Source organism: Aplysia californica, unplaced genomic scaffold (genome assembly GCF_000002075.1).
Source record: "Aplysia californica isolate F4 #8 unplaced genomic scaffold, AplCal3.0 scaffold00926, whole genome shotgun sequence".
NCBI lineage: Eukaryota > Metazoa > Mollusca > Gastropoda > Aplysiida > Aplysiidae > Aplysia > Aplysia californica.
Genome location: NW_004798196.1, coordinates 36,365 through 54,049, shown reverse-complemented (window position 1 = coordinate 54,049; position 17,685 = coordinate 36,365). Strand labels below are relative to the sequence as shown.

Here is a 17,685-nt window from a genome sequence, read left to right as displayed (position 1 = left end):
ATATATATATATATATATATATATATATATATATATAGAGAGAGAGAGAGAGAGAGAGAGAAAGAGAGAGAGAGAGAGAGAGAGAGAGAAAGAGAGAGAGAGAGAGAGAGACAGACAGACAGACAGACAGACAGACACATAGACAGACACACAGACAGACATACAGACAGACACACAGACAGACAGAGAGAGAGAGAGGGGGGGGCGGAGTGAGGGAAAGAAAGAGAAAGAAAAAAAGGGAGTGAGATGTGATTGCATACGTGTTGTGGTGTAAATGTAAGTGCACAGTGACTTAAGAAACAAAGACAGACCAACAATCTCGCTCTTCAAAGCTACTATTGCACTCTCTTTTCTTTTCCCAGGACCTGGCACGATGGTGACGTCACAGCTCAGTTTGCCGATGATTGAATCGGCTCTTCTGCCCCTCGAGGCCATTGTAAAAGTACATACCATTCCCTGGTACATTTTACTCGACTTGCGCAGTCTTGAGTAAACCAATAATTGGTCAAGTTCCATCCAGTTTTCTATTTTGGAACTTTTCAGTGTGCAATGGGCTAATGTGCCCCCAAGACACAATTTTCTCTTCGTTGTGTATTATTGAAACAGTATGTATGCTGCCTTTTGCTATTACCACTGTCGCAGGCCATGGGAATACCATTTATGTGAACAATAAACTTATGTTGTCATTGTAGCCTACTATGTTTGTGTCTCGGTTTATTACACCACGAATGCGTTGCGAATCCGTAAATCGCTTTAAACACAAATGTCCCCAAGCTCTTGTTCGTAGAGTCTATACATTATCTATCTATCTATCTATCTATCTATCTATCTATCTATCTATCTATCTATCTATCTATCTATCTATCTATCTATCTATCTATCTATCTATCTATCTGTCTATCTGTCTATCTGTCTATCTGTCTATCTGTCTATCTGTCTATCTATCTATCTATCTATCTATCTATCTATCTATCTATCTATCTATCTATCTATCTATCTATTGGTCTCTCGGTCTTTGGACTTTGTGTGTGGACAAGTTTGTGGGTGACTATGTCTGCTGGTGTGTGTGTGTGTGTGAAAGAGAGAGAGAGAGAGAGAGAGAGAGAGAGAGAGAGAGAGAGAGAGAGAGAGAGAGAGAGAGAGAGAGGGGGGGTGGAGGAAAGGGAGAGAGGGGGAGAGTAGGCATATATAAATGAATTGATTAAAACAAAAGCATAGAGTGTAACAGCCGACATGACAAGTTAGTAGTAAAGTAATAACCATGATGGAAAAACAAGACTGATTCCCGTTTTTTAAATTTTCTTTCTTCTGGTTGAAAATGAGCTTGCATAGACTTTAGTTAGTAAGTGCTTGTAAAATCGCACAGGTAGGTTTTTAAATACAAAAATATATTGTTTGTTGCAACTAGGCATTAAAAAAATGAATAGATTAGGCATATAATATAACTAAATTGTTGAGTGTAACGACCGACATAACTAGTTACTAAAGTAATTATAATGATTTAAAAATGTAGTTAAAATTAGCTTATATCGGATCACAACTATGCTTGGCGTAAGAGACGTAACCTAATAGAATCCCGCCTTTCTGGGGATTTGAGCTACGACTTTTTCCTGGTGAAGTCACCTAGATTTTTAGCGTCATCGACATATTACCCAGCGATTATCGTGAGCCTGGCCTCGGGTCAGACAATATTATGTACAAAGAGCTCGTCACTGTTGGTTTATAGCATCGGGAGATGATTAATCTAGCAAAAGAGTAAAAAATAAATTTGCGCCACTACTAAAGTAGACGAAAAGTATCTAACAAATCCAGAGACATATCGAATGTTTTGAAAGAGAAAAGTACGAACGCAGTAACCTACAAGTTAATTGATCCCCCCCCCCCCCCCTCGCAACCCTTTCGACCGTCTTTGTAGCTTTATCTGTTTTCACAAGACCATTTTCGTTTTAAATTTAACGTACTTATGATCCATCAATCACTCGGAGCAGGTGCCCAATCGTTATCCAGCCAGGCTTAGCCCTGCAAATTAAAATCCAGATTTTTAGCCGTCTCTTGGAATGCTAAGGCAAAGTATCAGAAAGGCAAACAATAACTTAAATTTAGGCCTAGATCTAATAATAATAATAATAATAATAATAATAATAATAATAATAATAATAATAATAATAATAATAATAATAATAATAATAATAATAATAATAATAATAATAATAATAATAATAATAATAATAATATAGAAAGTGGATAGGAAAAGGAACTTGGGCAGGCCTACCGAATATTGCACTTTCAGAAAAGGGAAGGCTCAGTCCAAAGATGGACTTTATTATATATCGAGGAGGAAACACTCTCGCAACAGGTGTAGGATTTCATTTGACGGAGCAACGACAAAGAGTATCAAAGGTTTTTGGGGTGCTTCTGACAGGGTAATAATCATAAAAATTAAATAAGCTAGAAGGGAAATCTTTTGACTTGTAGAATAATTCAAGGATATAGATCTACATCAACATCGGATCCCAATAAATAGCCTAAACTAAAACTAAAGTCAAAGAAACATCGAACAGAAAAACCCTAGCCACTAGCCAGATCTAGATTCTAGGCCTAATGAAAAGCTGGATAGACAATGGAACAGCTAAACTCTCAAGATATATAGTTAGCTATAGGGGGATTTCAATGTAAAGGTTGGAGATACATGGATTAATGATTACAGTAGTAAATGTATTACGATGATAAATGTTGTGTTGTTGGGTCAGCGAAAACGAACAAGGACGCGTTTCCATAGTTTCCAAGGAAAAGATTTCATGTTGTTGTTTCCAGTTTCTAGCAGTTCCCAGTAAAAATGTTACAGGTTCCAGTTTCCAGCAGTTCTCTCCTCATTCTAGGGCCTACAGTCCTCTCCTCTCCTTCTGTCATTCCGCTGTCTTCCTCCAGTCCTGTCTGCAGCAGCTGCAGCGATCTATCCTCCAACAGAGGGCCAAACGTTTACCGACAGAAGTTTGCGTGTTTGGAGCAGGTATTCTGGCTTTAAATCTGTTGATTTCTTAGGAAGCTAGCCATTAATAAACTTGTTGAGAATTGTTGTTTTGGTAATTTTGTTTTGCTATCACCTGTCACCCCCGCACACAGACACAGGACACAGATGCAGTACCCTGCCTACTTACATAAAACTAGATCTAGATCTAGATTCTAGATCTATGTACAGTCAAACCAGGTAAACATGTGTAAATCGGCCTCCCATCATCAAGGAGAAAATTTTAATTAGTGGCCGATTAACACAGGTGACCATCTTAGGCAGGACTGATCAAAATGAAGAAAGCAAAAATCCTTCTTTTCTGAGGTTCAAACCAGGGCTGATATCAGGCTTTGGACTGCTGTAAGGTTAATTCAAAAGGCATTTTGTTTTCTTTTGAAATGTGTGAGGGGGGTTTTTGTTGTTGTTGTTTGGTTGGTTTGATTTTTGGTTAGCTTTCTGATTTTTTGCAGGGGTAAAATAAACGAAATATAAGTAAGACGATGAAGACCGAGTGCCATCGTAAAACAAACACTCGGGTCGCCACCACTCGGAAAACGAGCAACGCTTCTGTCACAAGTTCGTGTCAAAGTCCTTTGTTACAAATTAAGTGAACAAAACACTGACCAGTCACCTCTCACACGATTTGTGCATGAGTTGTGGGCGCGGCTTATATATAGGTTATAAAATGACGGATCATGCTTCCCTCACCAGCAGTTGAAAATTAATTGTTAAGCCTACCCACTGGTCAACCTGGGTAAACATTCACTGGAGGGACAAACAATAACGATAGGTGAATGAATTATGACGGCCCGTCCACAACGTGAGGGACCGATTCAAAATTGATGGCAAAGTTTCAGGCAAGTGACCACGCCTGGCCGCCTGAGGCAGGTAAATTTGACAGTAAGTTGATAAAATAAGGTGGCAGCGGCCACGTTGGACTGGTGCCCGTTTTACACAGTTGAATTGAATAGAAAAAAAAACGTAAGAGGGAAAATGGAAAGTGGCCATTTGTACAGGTGGCCGTCTTATATAGGTGGCCGTTATGGCAGGTTCGACTGTATTTTTGTTGCTTAACACATATTCACATAGCCACCAAAAAGCGTCACAAATTAATGGTTCTCACGAAAATTTCAATATTAATTTTGCCAAACATCAAATCGTTGTAAAATACATGTAGCATGTAGGCTATCTAGCCTATCTATAGTCTATGTGTACAATTTTCTTTTAAAAGAGTTGCTGTCATAGACTTAGACAATTTCGACTGCATATAATTTTATACCAGCCCTGCCTTATGAATTCTTTACCAATGTTTGTAATACTTACCTGCCGTAACTTCCTTTTCCGCTGTGTGTAATACCTAAATACCCCTTATTCCTTTCCATTGTTTGTATAGTAATACCAGCCACCATTACCATCCCATTTGTTTCTTGTGTTTGTAATATATTACATGGATGGCTGGTGCCTCTATAAATAAATCATTGATGGTCAGGTCAGGTCCAGCCCTTACATTCTAAACAAAGTGTTTGTCTACCATTACATTCTTTCTAGTGTTTGAAAGCTTCTTATACATTTTAAAAATAATATTTTCAATCTTTGTGTGTACTTTTACGAGTAAAATCTGCAATACAGACACGAACCCCTGTCATTTTACTAAATTTTGTATTATAATATATATTACTTTACTATCATTCTCAAACAATATTTAATACAAACAATGTTCCTGTTACACTACATTTACTTTCTACTATTTTGATGAACTTCTGACATGGTATGATTTATCTTATCATTAACTTATGAGCTTCCTATCATCCATACAATGGTGTACTCTCCAGAAAACATGCCTAAGCAGATTCCCCTTGAAGTAGCAGAGCCACTGATAGCGGCGGTGAAAAAACGGGAAGTGTTGTACAATGTGAGCTGTGACGGCTACAGAGACCGCAGCTTGACAGAGCTGGCCTGGAAAGCTGTTGCGGAGGAGACGGGACAGGATAGTATGTGTTTTCTACGTTGCGTAGATAATGTGTCACGACGCGGTGGAATCGGGCACTCGTCAATTTTTGGACATGTGGAGTTATTGATTATATCAATTTAAAGCGTGTTCATTTGTCTTGGTTTCAGTGAAAAAAATACTAATTTATCAGGAGTAGAAGTCGAGATATTTGCGATTGAAGGTGGTAGGGGTCGAATGGTTTCAGAGGTAAAATTAGCGAGAAATGGCCACCAAAGTTTGGCAAATTCCAAAGCTTGAGATCAGTCCTTAGAAACTGCAAATTTTGTGTATTTGTGCCCTAAATCAACATTTTTTAGTAAAATCCATACAGAAATGTGTTTTTAAATGGGCCTTGAAGGTGTTGCATCAAAGCACAAAAATTCAATAATTGCCAAACGGATTTTAAAAATGCCAGTTTCTTTGATTTCATTATTATGACGAGCGCCTGATTTCACCATGATGCCTCGTATAGTATTATGGTGGGGTAAGCGTGGATATTTTCCCATGTTGGGTAGACTTTAGTGTGTGTTATGGTGGAGTACGTGTGAACATTTTCCTATATTGTGTAGATTTATGTGTGTCATGATGGGGTAAGTATGGACATTTTTAATATTATGTAGACGTTAGTCTGTGTTGTGGTGGGGTAAACGTAAACATTTTTCTATTTTGTGTAGACTTTAGTGTGTGTTACCGATGTCTAAAAAAAAGAGGACCCATTTAAAGGGTAATAACTCTTTTGTCTTTCAACTAATTTCAACAAAACTTCAAAGAAATACAATTCAGCCATGAGGGCGTTTGATTTGTGAATATGAAAGAAATCAACCAAAACGTTTGAAAAATATCAATTTTTGAAAATTTCAAATTTACTTCTCTCTCTCTCTTTCTCTCTCTCTCTCTCTCTCTCTCTCTCTTTCTCTCACTCTCTCTCTCTTTCTCTCTCTCTCTCTCTCTCTCTCTCTCTATCTCTCTCTCTTCTGGCGCTGTGGCGTCATAAACGGTCAGCAATGCCAACAACACGCAGGAACTCAACGCTTGCTTGGGAGTCCGTGTATAGTGCTGAGCATGGGTCACTGAATTGTCCCAGCAGACGTGCGGGACATTTAAGGAGCCCATGGTCCATAGTTTCGTCGTCCTCTTGCAGTCTCGACAGGACAGATCTGGTTAGTTCGCTGGCGCAATTTTGTGGAGATATGATCTCAGCTTGGGTGATTTTCCATCAGTTCTCATTTTTCAAATTTACTTGATCACTTGGTCCTGGGAACAACATCCTAGCAATCCGGGCATTGCTCTACGTGCTCCACTCCCCGCTCCAATATCCACCTCAGAGTCCACCTGCTGATTGTTTCGGTGTTCATTTGGTTAATAGACCCGTCTTTCCATCCCCTGCACCATGCTGGTTCTGCCACCTCCTCTAAAGACACCCAGTTCCTCAAGTCCTAAGATTGGTACATAGTCATGCTCAATCTCCTCATCTTCAAGTGTGGTGGGAAGGGCCTTCAAGACATCTTTTTTGTCTAGTTTAATATCAGTAATGACAAGTGCCTTGCTCGCCATTTTGTTTTCAAAATTGAATTGAGTGACACGCAAAAATTAGCAATATCTTTAAAATCCACCACACTATTCCATTTCAAATAGGTACTATTTGTGCATTGAAAAACAAATTTATTCTAATTTATATTGCTAAATAAACCCAGGGACGTTATTTAGATGTAAATCTCCATTGCTCTCCCCGCAAGCTCCACTATCATCATCATTGCCTTTCTCACCCTGGATCAGGATATAGGCCAGGAACAAAGACTTTCCTCCTTTCTCTATCCTGGACTAGTCGCTTAATGTCACTCCTCGTCTTCCCACTTTTCTGTACGTCCATTTCCGTGACTCTTCTCCAGTTTCCACGTGGTCTTACCCTTGATCTTGATCTTTTACCCCATGGAAGCTCCAATATGCCAATGGAACTTTTGAATAACCCTGTGACATGTTTCTGGGTCGATTCTTTGAACGTCATATTATTCAACATTGAGTTTTAACTCTTCGATTATTTATGGGATGTTCCTGTAGACTCTGTCCCTCAAAAAAAAAAAAAAAAAGAGGTAGGCTATTGTTGTACATTTTGGAAGATAATTTTTTCGTGCATACAATCCTGTAAAATGCTAGCACAAGTGGTAAAACACAATCATGTGTTAACTGTTATAACTTGGAAGGCACAAAACTAATAAATGATTACCAATACTGAAAGTGTAGCGACCGACAGCATAAGTTACTCAAAATAGTAGGAAAACAAATATTAACATGCTTCCAGCGTTTCAAAACACAATTTTGTAAAGACATCAGGTTTACACATGTTTACCTGGTTTGTCTGTACATAGATCTAGAATCTAGACCTAGATTCTAGATTAGATCTAGAGATAGATCTAGTTTTATGTAAGTAGGCAGGGTACTGCGTCTGTGTCCTGTGTCTGTGTCTGTGTGCGGGGGTGATAGCTGATAGCAAAACAAAATTACCAAAGAACATATGCTGTTACAACTAAGCATGAACAAAAACTATTAGGCTATAACCAGTACTGAAAGTGTAACGACCGACTGCACAAGTTACTAAAAATAGTAGGAGGACAAAGAAATGAAAATGCTTTCATCTTTTTAAAACGCATTTAGGAATGTTAAACATGATCTGGTCAAAAAAGTTTATACAATGCATTCGCCTTTGGTAAAACATAATAAGTATGGTAATTGTTATAACTAGGCATGCCTAAAAACCAATAGTTTATAACCAATGCAAAAGTGTTACTACCGACTGCAAAAAATAGTAAGAGACAAAGAAACAAACATACTTTCACCTCCTAGAGCATTTGTACACTTTGGATAGACTTTTTCTGTGCTTACAATCCTAGAGCATTTGTACACTTTGGATAGACTTTTTCTGTGCTTACAATCCTATAGTATGTCAGCACATGTGATAAATCACAAAATTGTGTTACTTGTTTTAACGAGGCGTGCACTAAAACTAATTGGCCTAGATGATAACTAATACTGTAATTGTAACGACCGACCGCACAAGTTACTCAAAATAGAAGGAGGACAAAGAAATAAAGACACTCCCAAATTTTTGGGGAGCATTTCTACATTTTGGATCGAATTTTTCCGTGCATACAATCCTATAAAATGCTTTCACCTTTGGTAAAAACAGAATAATGTGTTAATTGTTATAACTAGGCATGCACAAAAACTATTAGATTATATCCAGTACTGAAATTGTAACGACCGACCACAATAGTTACTCCAAATACTAGGACAAAGAAAAAAAGACTATAAATTTGTCATACAACACAGCAAATTGGCTCCCAGATGTATACGCCACACATGGCGGCGCATAGCTTCTGAATGGCACCTGTGTAGTGATAATCTCCTTTCCTCCCACACTTCGGCACTTCGAACTCGGGGTCGTCTCATGCAAGAAGCCAAAAGGTTCAGGTTTTGAACGAAGGGCAGTAACTCAAAATATTGTCGTTCATCTAGTCGTAGCAGAATCATTTCCCCTGACTTAGGTCTGACAATCATCACAATACAGTCAAACCTTATACATGTGTAATAGGGGCTCTCGAGGCTTCGCCTCTCTTTCAAAGGTCCCGGTTTCGAATCCGGTAGCAACAGAAAAATTTTCTTCTCTAAAATTGTCTTCTTTCACCTCCTTTCCTGCTCTCTAGAAATGTTCTGTCGTCTGCTTTGTCCCCTCTTTCTGCCCCCACCCCCTCTCCTTTGCCCCCTCCTCTGGGCTCCTGACTCTTTCTGCAACCTTTCTACCACTACTCCTTGGCTCCTAACTGCTATCTTTCAGCCACACCCCTGATCTTCTGGAAGGAAAGATCTACACCTAGCCTTCTCGGACAAGGGCGAAAGATCTTGGAGGTCCCGTGTGCAAGTTCTGCACGTTAAAGATCCCTTTGTGGTCTATATTCAATAATAATAGATAATAGATAGCATTTGTATAGCGCATATCCCCGCTCAACAGCAGGCTCTATGCGCTTTACACTATATTATTACCCCCAGCACACCATAGAACACTCAGAAACATTCTCAGCTTCCCGTGAACCATACAGTTCAAGCAGCTGATTAAGCGCTCAAAAACTAACAAATTGACAAGATCTTTCGCTGTCTATAGCCGGCTACCCATTCCCACCTGGGTGAAGTGAGGAAAATTTGTGTAAAGTGCCTTTCCCAAGAACACAACGTTGGGCCCCTGACGGGATTCGAACCCACAACATTACGGTTGCGAGTCCGAGAGCCTAAACACTAGGTTTCGGCTGCCAACCGGGCAAAATTAAAAATTTCCTACCAACGGAAAATGTTTAATATGTCCCGCACGCTCATATGACCTTATGCAGTTGGGAGCGCCTTAAAACACTTACCAAAAAAAAAGCTAAATAAAAACCCTTATAATACGCCAGCCCCGCTATCCCAATGACTTCACACTCATCTCAAGGTTAGAAGGTTGGGGGCATAATGGAGACATACCATGGGTTACAATTATAAATAAAACCAAATTCAGACTAAGAACTTCTAACAGCTCTTTAGATTTAACTCTTTAGAAGATGAGAACCTTTGAAAGCCTCAAGATTGAAGGTTAATGGTTAAGTAAAAGTAAAGACATTGACAGATCTATGGGGAACATATACTGTCGACAATCGGATGGGTTGGTGGCATCGGAGGAGTGAAAAATTGATCAACTCATCCGAAATTCAATTTTTAAAACCATTGGGAACTGCAAAGAAGAAAAGGTGCTGAGACCCATGCAAAAGATCAGCTTAACCGAAGATGAACTCAGATCGTTGGACGCAAGCTGAGTTGACTGAAGTATTTTGTATAGAATCGATGGCTGCACTCTACATTTCTGCTTTTGCTTTTCTTTTTTTTTTACTTTCCTATATTAGATTTGTACATGCCTGGCAAAGCCTACTGTACACTTGTTGGTTGTTGTTTGTTTGTTTGTTGTTGTTTTTTTGCATGCTTTTTTTTTGGGGGGGGGAGGGTTCATTTTGCCCATTTTGTGTTTCACAACTGTTTTGAATTTGAGTTGCTCAATGTTCTTTTAACATTTCACTTACAAGTTGAATTCACGAATTTCTTTCATGATTATTATGAAATCATTAATTTCAGTCGCGCACAAAAAGAAAATGATTGTACAGTATTTTACAAGAGATGTATCGCATAGCGTGCTTGTTTGTTTAATTTCCTTTTCAGATACATATAGATACTAATGTATTTCAAAATAGATGTACATGTATGTTTGTTCTATAACAATGTACAGCCTTTTTCTGAGTCTCGAGCTCCATTTTTGTTTTCTTTATCAGACAACTGAAGTTTGAGAAAATTAGAGAGGTGGGAATCGGTGAAATCGGTTGATATAAAAATATTGTAATGGGAGGTTCAATTTCAATGACCCTGCCCCACACAGATCTATCAAAAAAAGTCTTCACTCCTCTTTAACCTTCAATCTTGAGGCTTTCAAAAGTTTTTGTCGTCTGAAGAATCGGAGAATAATCTGTTAGAAGTCCTTAGTCCAAGTTTGGTTTTTGCAATAGTTACTCACTAGATGGTTTCATTAATCTCTGTGTCAAAGATAAGACAAAATAGCTTTTCATTGGTGTCCCATCCATCGTGGTGGAGAGCATATACGCTATCCGACTGCGCTCTCAGCTCCGATGGGCCGGCCTCGTTCACCGCATGGGCGACTCTCGCCTCCCAAAGAGGCTACTCTACGGTGAACTGACCCTAGGCAAACGTTCTCTCGGCGGACTGAAGAAACGCTTCAAAGATGCCCCGAAAGCATGCCTGAAGAGTTGTGACATTCCCCATACCACCTGGGAAGAAGCTGCTCGCGACCGCACAGTCTGGCGCTCCTTAATAAGATCGGGAGTGGCCAAATTCGAAGAAAGTCGCGTCAGAAAGAAAGAATGGAGACGGCAGCTGAGAAAAGACCGAGAGAGCCCTACATTCCAGCCTAGTTCAGCCCCAAGCATCCCCTGTCCCCACTGTAACAGACATTTCCGAGCGAAGATCGGCCTGATCAGCCATCTCCGCACACACCCCACCCCTCCAGTGATGTGAAGTCAAGGTCATCTTCGCCAGGGAAGAACGAACATCATCCATCGTGGTAGCTTCAGAGAATTAGAATTCATTCTCATGCCCGCTGGTAGTTGGCAGGGAAAGCCACAATTTTGTGGCTGGATCCTCTCTGTTCACAGTGTGAGCAATGACATCATATGATCTGCTGTTGTGTAGGCTTGTGTTATAGTAAGAGTAACTCGGTCTGGTATTTTACAATGACAGTGACAATCTTTATTCATCTCGCAGGGAGAAATTTGTCTAGGTTGTTAACAATGGCAGAAGGTGTTACAAAGGTTAGGTGCACTCACGCGTACGCTCACAAGACAGACAACCCGCTTCGTAGTACATTCTCTCTCTCTCTCTCTCTCCCTCTCTCTCTCTCTCTCTCTCTCTCTCTCTCTCTCTCTCTCTCTCTCTCTCTCTCTCTCTCTCTCTCTCTCTCTCTCTCTCTCTGTCTCTTATTCTCTCTCTCTCTCTCTCTCCCTCTCTCTCTCTCTCTCCCTCCCCCCTCTCTCTCTCTCTCTCTCTCTCTCTCTCTCTCTCTCTCTCTCTCTCTCTCTCTCTCTCTCTCTCTCTCTCTCTCTCTCTCTCTCTGTGTGTCTCTCTGTTTCATTTGTAGCACTGTGTGTTCAGTAACCTTACTGCAGTTGGTACGAATAAATTTCTATATCTTGTCTTTTCTTTTTTTTTGGGGGATGGATCGTTTACTACGGGGCGATAGTTGAAATTCCGATGTCAGTGGGTGGCTATGGTCACTAAGCATTATTTCCGCCTTTTTCTGGTATTTGCAAGACTTTATGGAAATTGTGTTTTCTAACGAGAACACAACACAGCAGTTAAGTTTTGAAAATTAATTTCTTACTACAAAATGCACAAAACTATATGTTCTACTTTCTGTTGGCCAGGTACTTTCTGTCGGATGACTTGGACGTCTCTGAGATCATCCTACACCAGGATCATGGCACAGCGGAGACAGTACCAAGACTCGCACAAACTCCACGTGCAAGCAAAGATACCAAAGTGGTATTTGTTCAAACACTTGTCCTTTATCGATGAGTTTCTTGCCAACGGGCCCGGTGTCGACTCTTTCTCCTCAAACAAAGATTCCAACTCTCTGCATCCGGCTACCTCCAGTTCTCCTGAACACAACGGCACTACATCGGTACCGTCTTCGAATAATTCACATTCCAACTCGTTCTCGCTAGATGGAAAGAAGAGGAAAGCAGAAGAAGAAGACAAACCAGAAGTGTCTATAGACCGCTTACATAGCGCCCTCATGGCCTTCTTAGAGAAAACTGCAGAACGCGAAGAGGACCCAGACTTGGATTATTTCAAGGGAATTTTACCGTTCTACAAGAAGCTTGAGGAGAAGAACAGGAGAGTGTTCATCAGTCGCACCACGGCGTTGTGTATGGAGCTTATCGACAGTCAGGACCCGTCATGAGTTTCACTCTCACTTTTCTTTCTCAAAACAAAATGAAATAAGACTTTACTTTACTTTTACTTTTATCCGCCGCTTATATCCTTTTGGGTGTCGCGGGAAGAAAGAGACGTCTCTCTGTTGCCAGCTGGAGAGCATGGGTCAGGGGGATGCTGTGGGTGGTTAATGTTTCCCTGACTCTATCCCTCCAGGTCTTTCTCGGTCGCCCTCTAGCCTTGTTGCCTTCGAATTGTTGGATGTAGGCACATTGTGCTGGATGGTGTGTTGGTAATCGTAGGAGATGTCCGAACCATTTGATTCTTTGGTGTTGGATGTGATGCATGACATCATTTGTGTCCACCATTTCTCAGATTACAGAGTTTCTAATTTTGTCTCGCCTGGTCTTGCGTCTGATCTTGTTTACTGCTTTTCTAAGGCATCGCATTTCACATGTTGTAATTCTTTGCTCTAACTCTAATGTCTTGTTCGTCGTCCATGTTTGGCATTGATAGGTGAGTGTTGGGATGGATATGGTGTTGATCATTTTGAGTTTTGTTGTCATGTGGATGTTAGAATGTTTCAGTGGTGGAATAAGCTGGTAAATAACATTATTGGTCTTTTGTACTCGCTGGTACTTCTTTGTACTTCTCCTGGCAGGTCCTATTTCTTTTACTTTCCTCTTTGTTTCTGCCTGTCTATGTGGGTGAATAGAGCCCACCATGGGTACGGACTACTTTCTTTTTGCTTCTTGACATTGTTTCTGTCTGTCAGTACGGCAGATTAGTAATAAGATAATAATAATATATAGCATTTGTATAGCGCATATCCCCACTCAACAGCAGGCTCTATGCGCTTTACACTATATTATTACCCCAGCAGACCATAGAACACTCCGAAACATTCTCAGCTTCCCAGGAAGCATACAGTGCAAGCAGCTGATTAAGCGCTCAAACACTAACAAACTGACAAGATCTTTCGCTGTCTATAGCCAGGTACCCATTCCCACCTGGGTGAAGTGAGGAAAATTTGTGTAAAGTAAAGTGCCTTACCCAAGGACACAACGTCGGGTCCCTGACGGGATTCGAACCCACGACCTTACGGTTGCGAGTCCGAGAGCCTAACCACTAGGCCACCGACGCTACAATTGTGTTGCAAGTGCTGTAAAACTCTTACTAAAACTAAAATGTCCGTGTTATTGGTTGGAGGGCACCAGTTATACATGTAGAACCTACTTCTTTTCTTTCTCTGCGTTGTTTCTTCTGTCTTACTTTTCCCCCCAAACTAAATAACCATTGTTTCAATGTTCTTCTCTTTACTCAAATTCATAGATTGTTTTTTTAAATATTTTTTTTAGGGGGGGGGGAGGTGCTCTGGTGTGGTTTCCTTCTTCTTTCCAATCAAACTATGTTACTTTCTTGTAATACCTCTAGTCTTCAACACTTATTATTATTATATGACCTTATTGTGTTGAAAAGTCGTAAAACTTACCATTTTTGTACTTAAACTAAACTAAACTAGTTTTCACCTCTTTTTCTTCATTTCTGAAGGTGTTTCGGGTTTGTTTGTTGTTTTTTTTTCCAGTGTCTTCTCTGGTTGGCTTATTTTTGCTCTGTGCCGTGCTGTTATTACTATTAAATAATTAATTAAGATATGTATTATACCTCCCTCTATGACACACTCGTATGCACTTGTACAATCATTTACATACAATGTATTTATTTTTACTGACACACTTGTGTGCGCGTTCTCACTAACTTAAACAGGTCCATGTTTTGTAAATCACCAGCATTTGCGGTGTCATGTTTAGACTCTTCACCAAAAGATATGAGTGTGATTCTTGCCTTGGAAAGTCTTATTTTATTGAGTATCTCTGCTTGTTTGCTGGGATACTGGACTTTCAGTCGGGGTAAAGTCTGTAGGGTAGGGTGGAAACACACTGAACTATCTTCAAAATGATCTGACTTATGTTGATGGAGGGGTATTTATGTTTAGGAGACCGGGGCACAGTGGATCAAAAAAATTTAAGATGGTACAGCGTGACTGATGATAATGTTTATTTAAATTAATGCTGCCAGGTTCATAGTATGAGCAATCGTCATACTTATGTTGTCCTTTAATTAATTGACATTTAGTGTGTACAATAATGGGTGTATGGGTGTTCTCTTATTTCATCTCTGGTGATTCACTGTACTCTGGTGTGGGGGCACAATGTATCATATCATGGGACACAGTGAATCATGCTGGGGTACAGTGAATCAGTACACGAAACAACAAACTTATGAAGCATTTTGAAACAGTGACAAAAGAAAAAGTTAGGATAAACCATGAACACCCTCACAATTATCGGGATGCCAATCTAATGATTATTATTATGACTTATATTGTCCATGAAATAACCGACATCGTCATGCTATGACAATAACTAGATCTAATAGTAATGACTAGGTTTAGCAGTGACAGAAATGGAAAAGCAAATAAAAAAAGGGGTAAGAGTTGCACCATCAGTAGCAATACAATGCATGAAATACACACAGTCTCTGTTTCTTGGCAATTTAAAGCAAATTCAAACAAACGAAGAGTTTGTTCACATTTGGAAAAGTCAACGTTGAATATGAAATGACGTGCCACGCGGGCTGTTCCTCCTCGCATGGTAAGCTGGGGAAGTTTGCCGATGATTTGCAGGGCTTGAATTAGGTGTTTGGGTGTGTGTGTGTGGGGGGGGGGGGGCAGGCAGAAATTGTCTCGGTGGGGCCTAGAAATCAGAGGGCACCGTGGCAATTTGCAAGGGCACGAAGGCAAAAATTATAGGTGATCATTTCGTTGATTAAAGTTGGTAATTCTGAATCGTACATCACAACGTCTAAATAACAATACGATTTATTCTTGCTCTCTGCAAATTTATAGAGTTATTGGAAAATTTGTAAAATCGTGAATGAAACCTAAGTAAATCACAGTAAAATCACGTCAAAGCCCTGAAAAACATAGTTTTAAATCATATAAGGATCTCGATTGCATCTGACTTAAATGCCTTTATGACTAGCTCTTATTGACAGGATTGATCATTGATATGAATGAATATGACTCTTGACAATAAGGCACGATAGAAAACAGTAAATAATATGACAGATTAGGTAAGACATTAATCATTAATGAGATTCAAACAGAGTGGTTTACTGGCAGTGTAGTAATAAAATAAAAACAAATCATGGTAAATGAAAACACATATTGAACTTGTATGAAAAAGAAAAAATGAGGAGTGGAAACAGCTTATGAACTTGAATGGAAAGAAAGAATGAATATAACTAAAAACTGCTGTCTAACAGTTAAACACTAACAGTAGATTCTATGAGGTTATGCTATGACTATAATATAAGTGAAAACAAGTTTTGAGAATACTAGTTTTAAAGTATGTTTTATAAAAAAGACCTAAACAATCAGTGGGTCATATTAATGACTTATAGCTAGATCAGAATTGAAAATATGTTGGCACCCACAATGTAGAAAAAGAATGGCTTACTGTTTGTCCCTTATGGGAAAAACCAAGTGATTTTGAAAAGTATCACCTGAGAAGATGATTTCAGAGAACAATGCTGTTTAATCAGGACGTCTATTTGTGAGACGCATATCTTGCCACTTGGCAATTCAGGGTTCTGGATTGAAGTCTTTGATCTCAGGACCATTGGGACGTATAAGCATGATTTTTCAAGAATTGTCTCTGGAAAGCGAATGCTTCCAGCCATCAAAGATGCGCTTCGTCAAGGAAAACTGCCTTTCTACTACTTCTACCTCGGCTGTGGATGATGGCATAATATAACAGAGGTTATGTGAGCCAAATGAGACAGATTGGAAAATTTCCTTGCTTTTTTCCAGATTGAACTTGTCTTGTTCTCATTCACAGGTAGTATTAAGCCCTGACTTTCACTCAGAGAGAAACATGAGCCACTCTTTCTTTATTTTCAGTGTTGAGCTTCTTTGGTGTTGAAGCACAGTCTCATAATGAGCTATCAAGTCATCCATCTGTGTGTGTCTCACCATATTCTTTCAGCTCATCCATTTTGTCAGTTCCAGGCACACTTGTCCCGTCAAATATCCTTGAACTCTTCAAAGCTTTATCTTCTGATGTGCCAGAAAATCTTTCTTCCAAGCTCAGCACCATCTTATCCCACACATCTTTCATGGTTTGTTTGTAACCATCACATTTGCACTTTTTCTCTCATCTGCAGTCTTCTTTTTCATTCAGAGCTTTTTTTCAGACACTACTGAGGTTTGGTTATCATTGATTTGAGTGTGTTTGCACTAGACATGACAAAACGGACTCAATAGTCAAGCTGAGCAGTGTTTGACGGAAGGTTGGATGAGATTTCTGACAACTCTGACAGGATATCTTCATACCCCCCCCCCCTCCCACGAGTGTATCTTAAAAAAAATTTTAATCTATAATTCCACCATTCAACCGTCGGTGCACACACTGTGCTCGCACGATGCCGTATCTTGTGATTAAGTTGTAATGCATATATGCGCAGGTTCACTGACCGGTCACGATGGCGAACCCGATAAGACGCTTGTATTGTATAACTTTCTTTTCCTTTTTTTCTTCCACAAATGACAGAACAGGACAAATATTGATTTATTTTCATGGGGGTCACTTTTAAAAAAAACAAAAAACAAGGTCACGGAAAAAATTGCCACGGCTGACCTTTTCATTTTAAGGGCAATTCGGCAAATTGCAAAGGCACCGAGGCAAATTGCCGCGTTGCTGCGGTCTATTTCAAGCCCTAGATTTGGTCTAATGACGCCTCTGCAATGTCTTCCACTTGATGATGTTATAAAAGAGAGGCCTTCAGGTTTCTCTCGACGAAGAAATTTGACCTCAAAGACCAAATCCAAAGTTTCGACATCTCTGGGTTTGTCGAGAATTTGGGCAATGAACACAACTGTCACCTTTTTGGTTTCGAACTGTACCAAGACGAAATCACCAGGATTCAGATCATCTGGATCAGATTCTGTGATCTCTTCGATGTCTTCTCTTTCACTTTCTTTGTCGTAATGTGAGGAGTCATCGTCTTAAGGAAAGTGAGTGGTTGGCGGGTGCTCTGGTGTGGCCTGCTCCTTCTTTCCTATCAAACATCTATCGTCCTTATCTTTCCTGTTTTTTTATGTTTG

At 39.8% G+C, this 17,685-nt stretch overlaps 2 protein-coding genes across 3 annotated transcripts in view; both read left to right on the top strand.

The window, feature by feature from the left end:
- Positions 1-691, top strand: part of LOC101864652 — a 6,888-nt gene extending 6,197 nt beyond the window's left edge. For both annotated transcript variants that reach the window (XM_013089320.2, XM_005110660.3), the window contains exon 4: positions 363-691. The gene's annotated coding sequence lies outside the window, so the exon portion shown is untranslated. The remainder of the gene's footprint in view (positions 1-362) is intronic.
- A 2,197-nt stretch (positions 692-2,888) lies between these two features.
- Positions 2,889-12,602, top strand: LOC106013470. The gene is made up of 3 exons (XM_013089322.2): positions 2,889-3,010; positions 4,843-5,001; positions 12,008-12,602. Exons 2-3 carry the CDS (start codon positions 4,848-4,850, stop codon positions 12,544-12,546), a joined length of 693 nt encoding a protein of 230 aa, XP_012944776.1. The 5' UTR covers positions 2,889-3,010; positions 4,843-4,847; the 3' UTR covers positions 12,547-12,602.
- Positions 12,603-17,685: the final 5,083 nt, after the last annotated feature.

What these genes read in the sequence shown, in the direction of transcription:
- LOC106013470 (XM_013089322.2), top strand. Translation starts at nt 4,848, where the DNA reads ATGCCTAAGCAGATTCCCCTTGAAGTAGCAGAGCCACTGATAGCGGCG. An exon ending in GGAGGAGACGGGACAGGATA is followed by an intron (nt 5,002 to 12,007) that starts GTATGTGTTTTC and finishes TCTGTTGGCCAG; the next exon opens with GTACTTTCTGTCGGATGACT.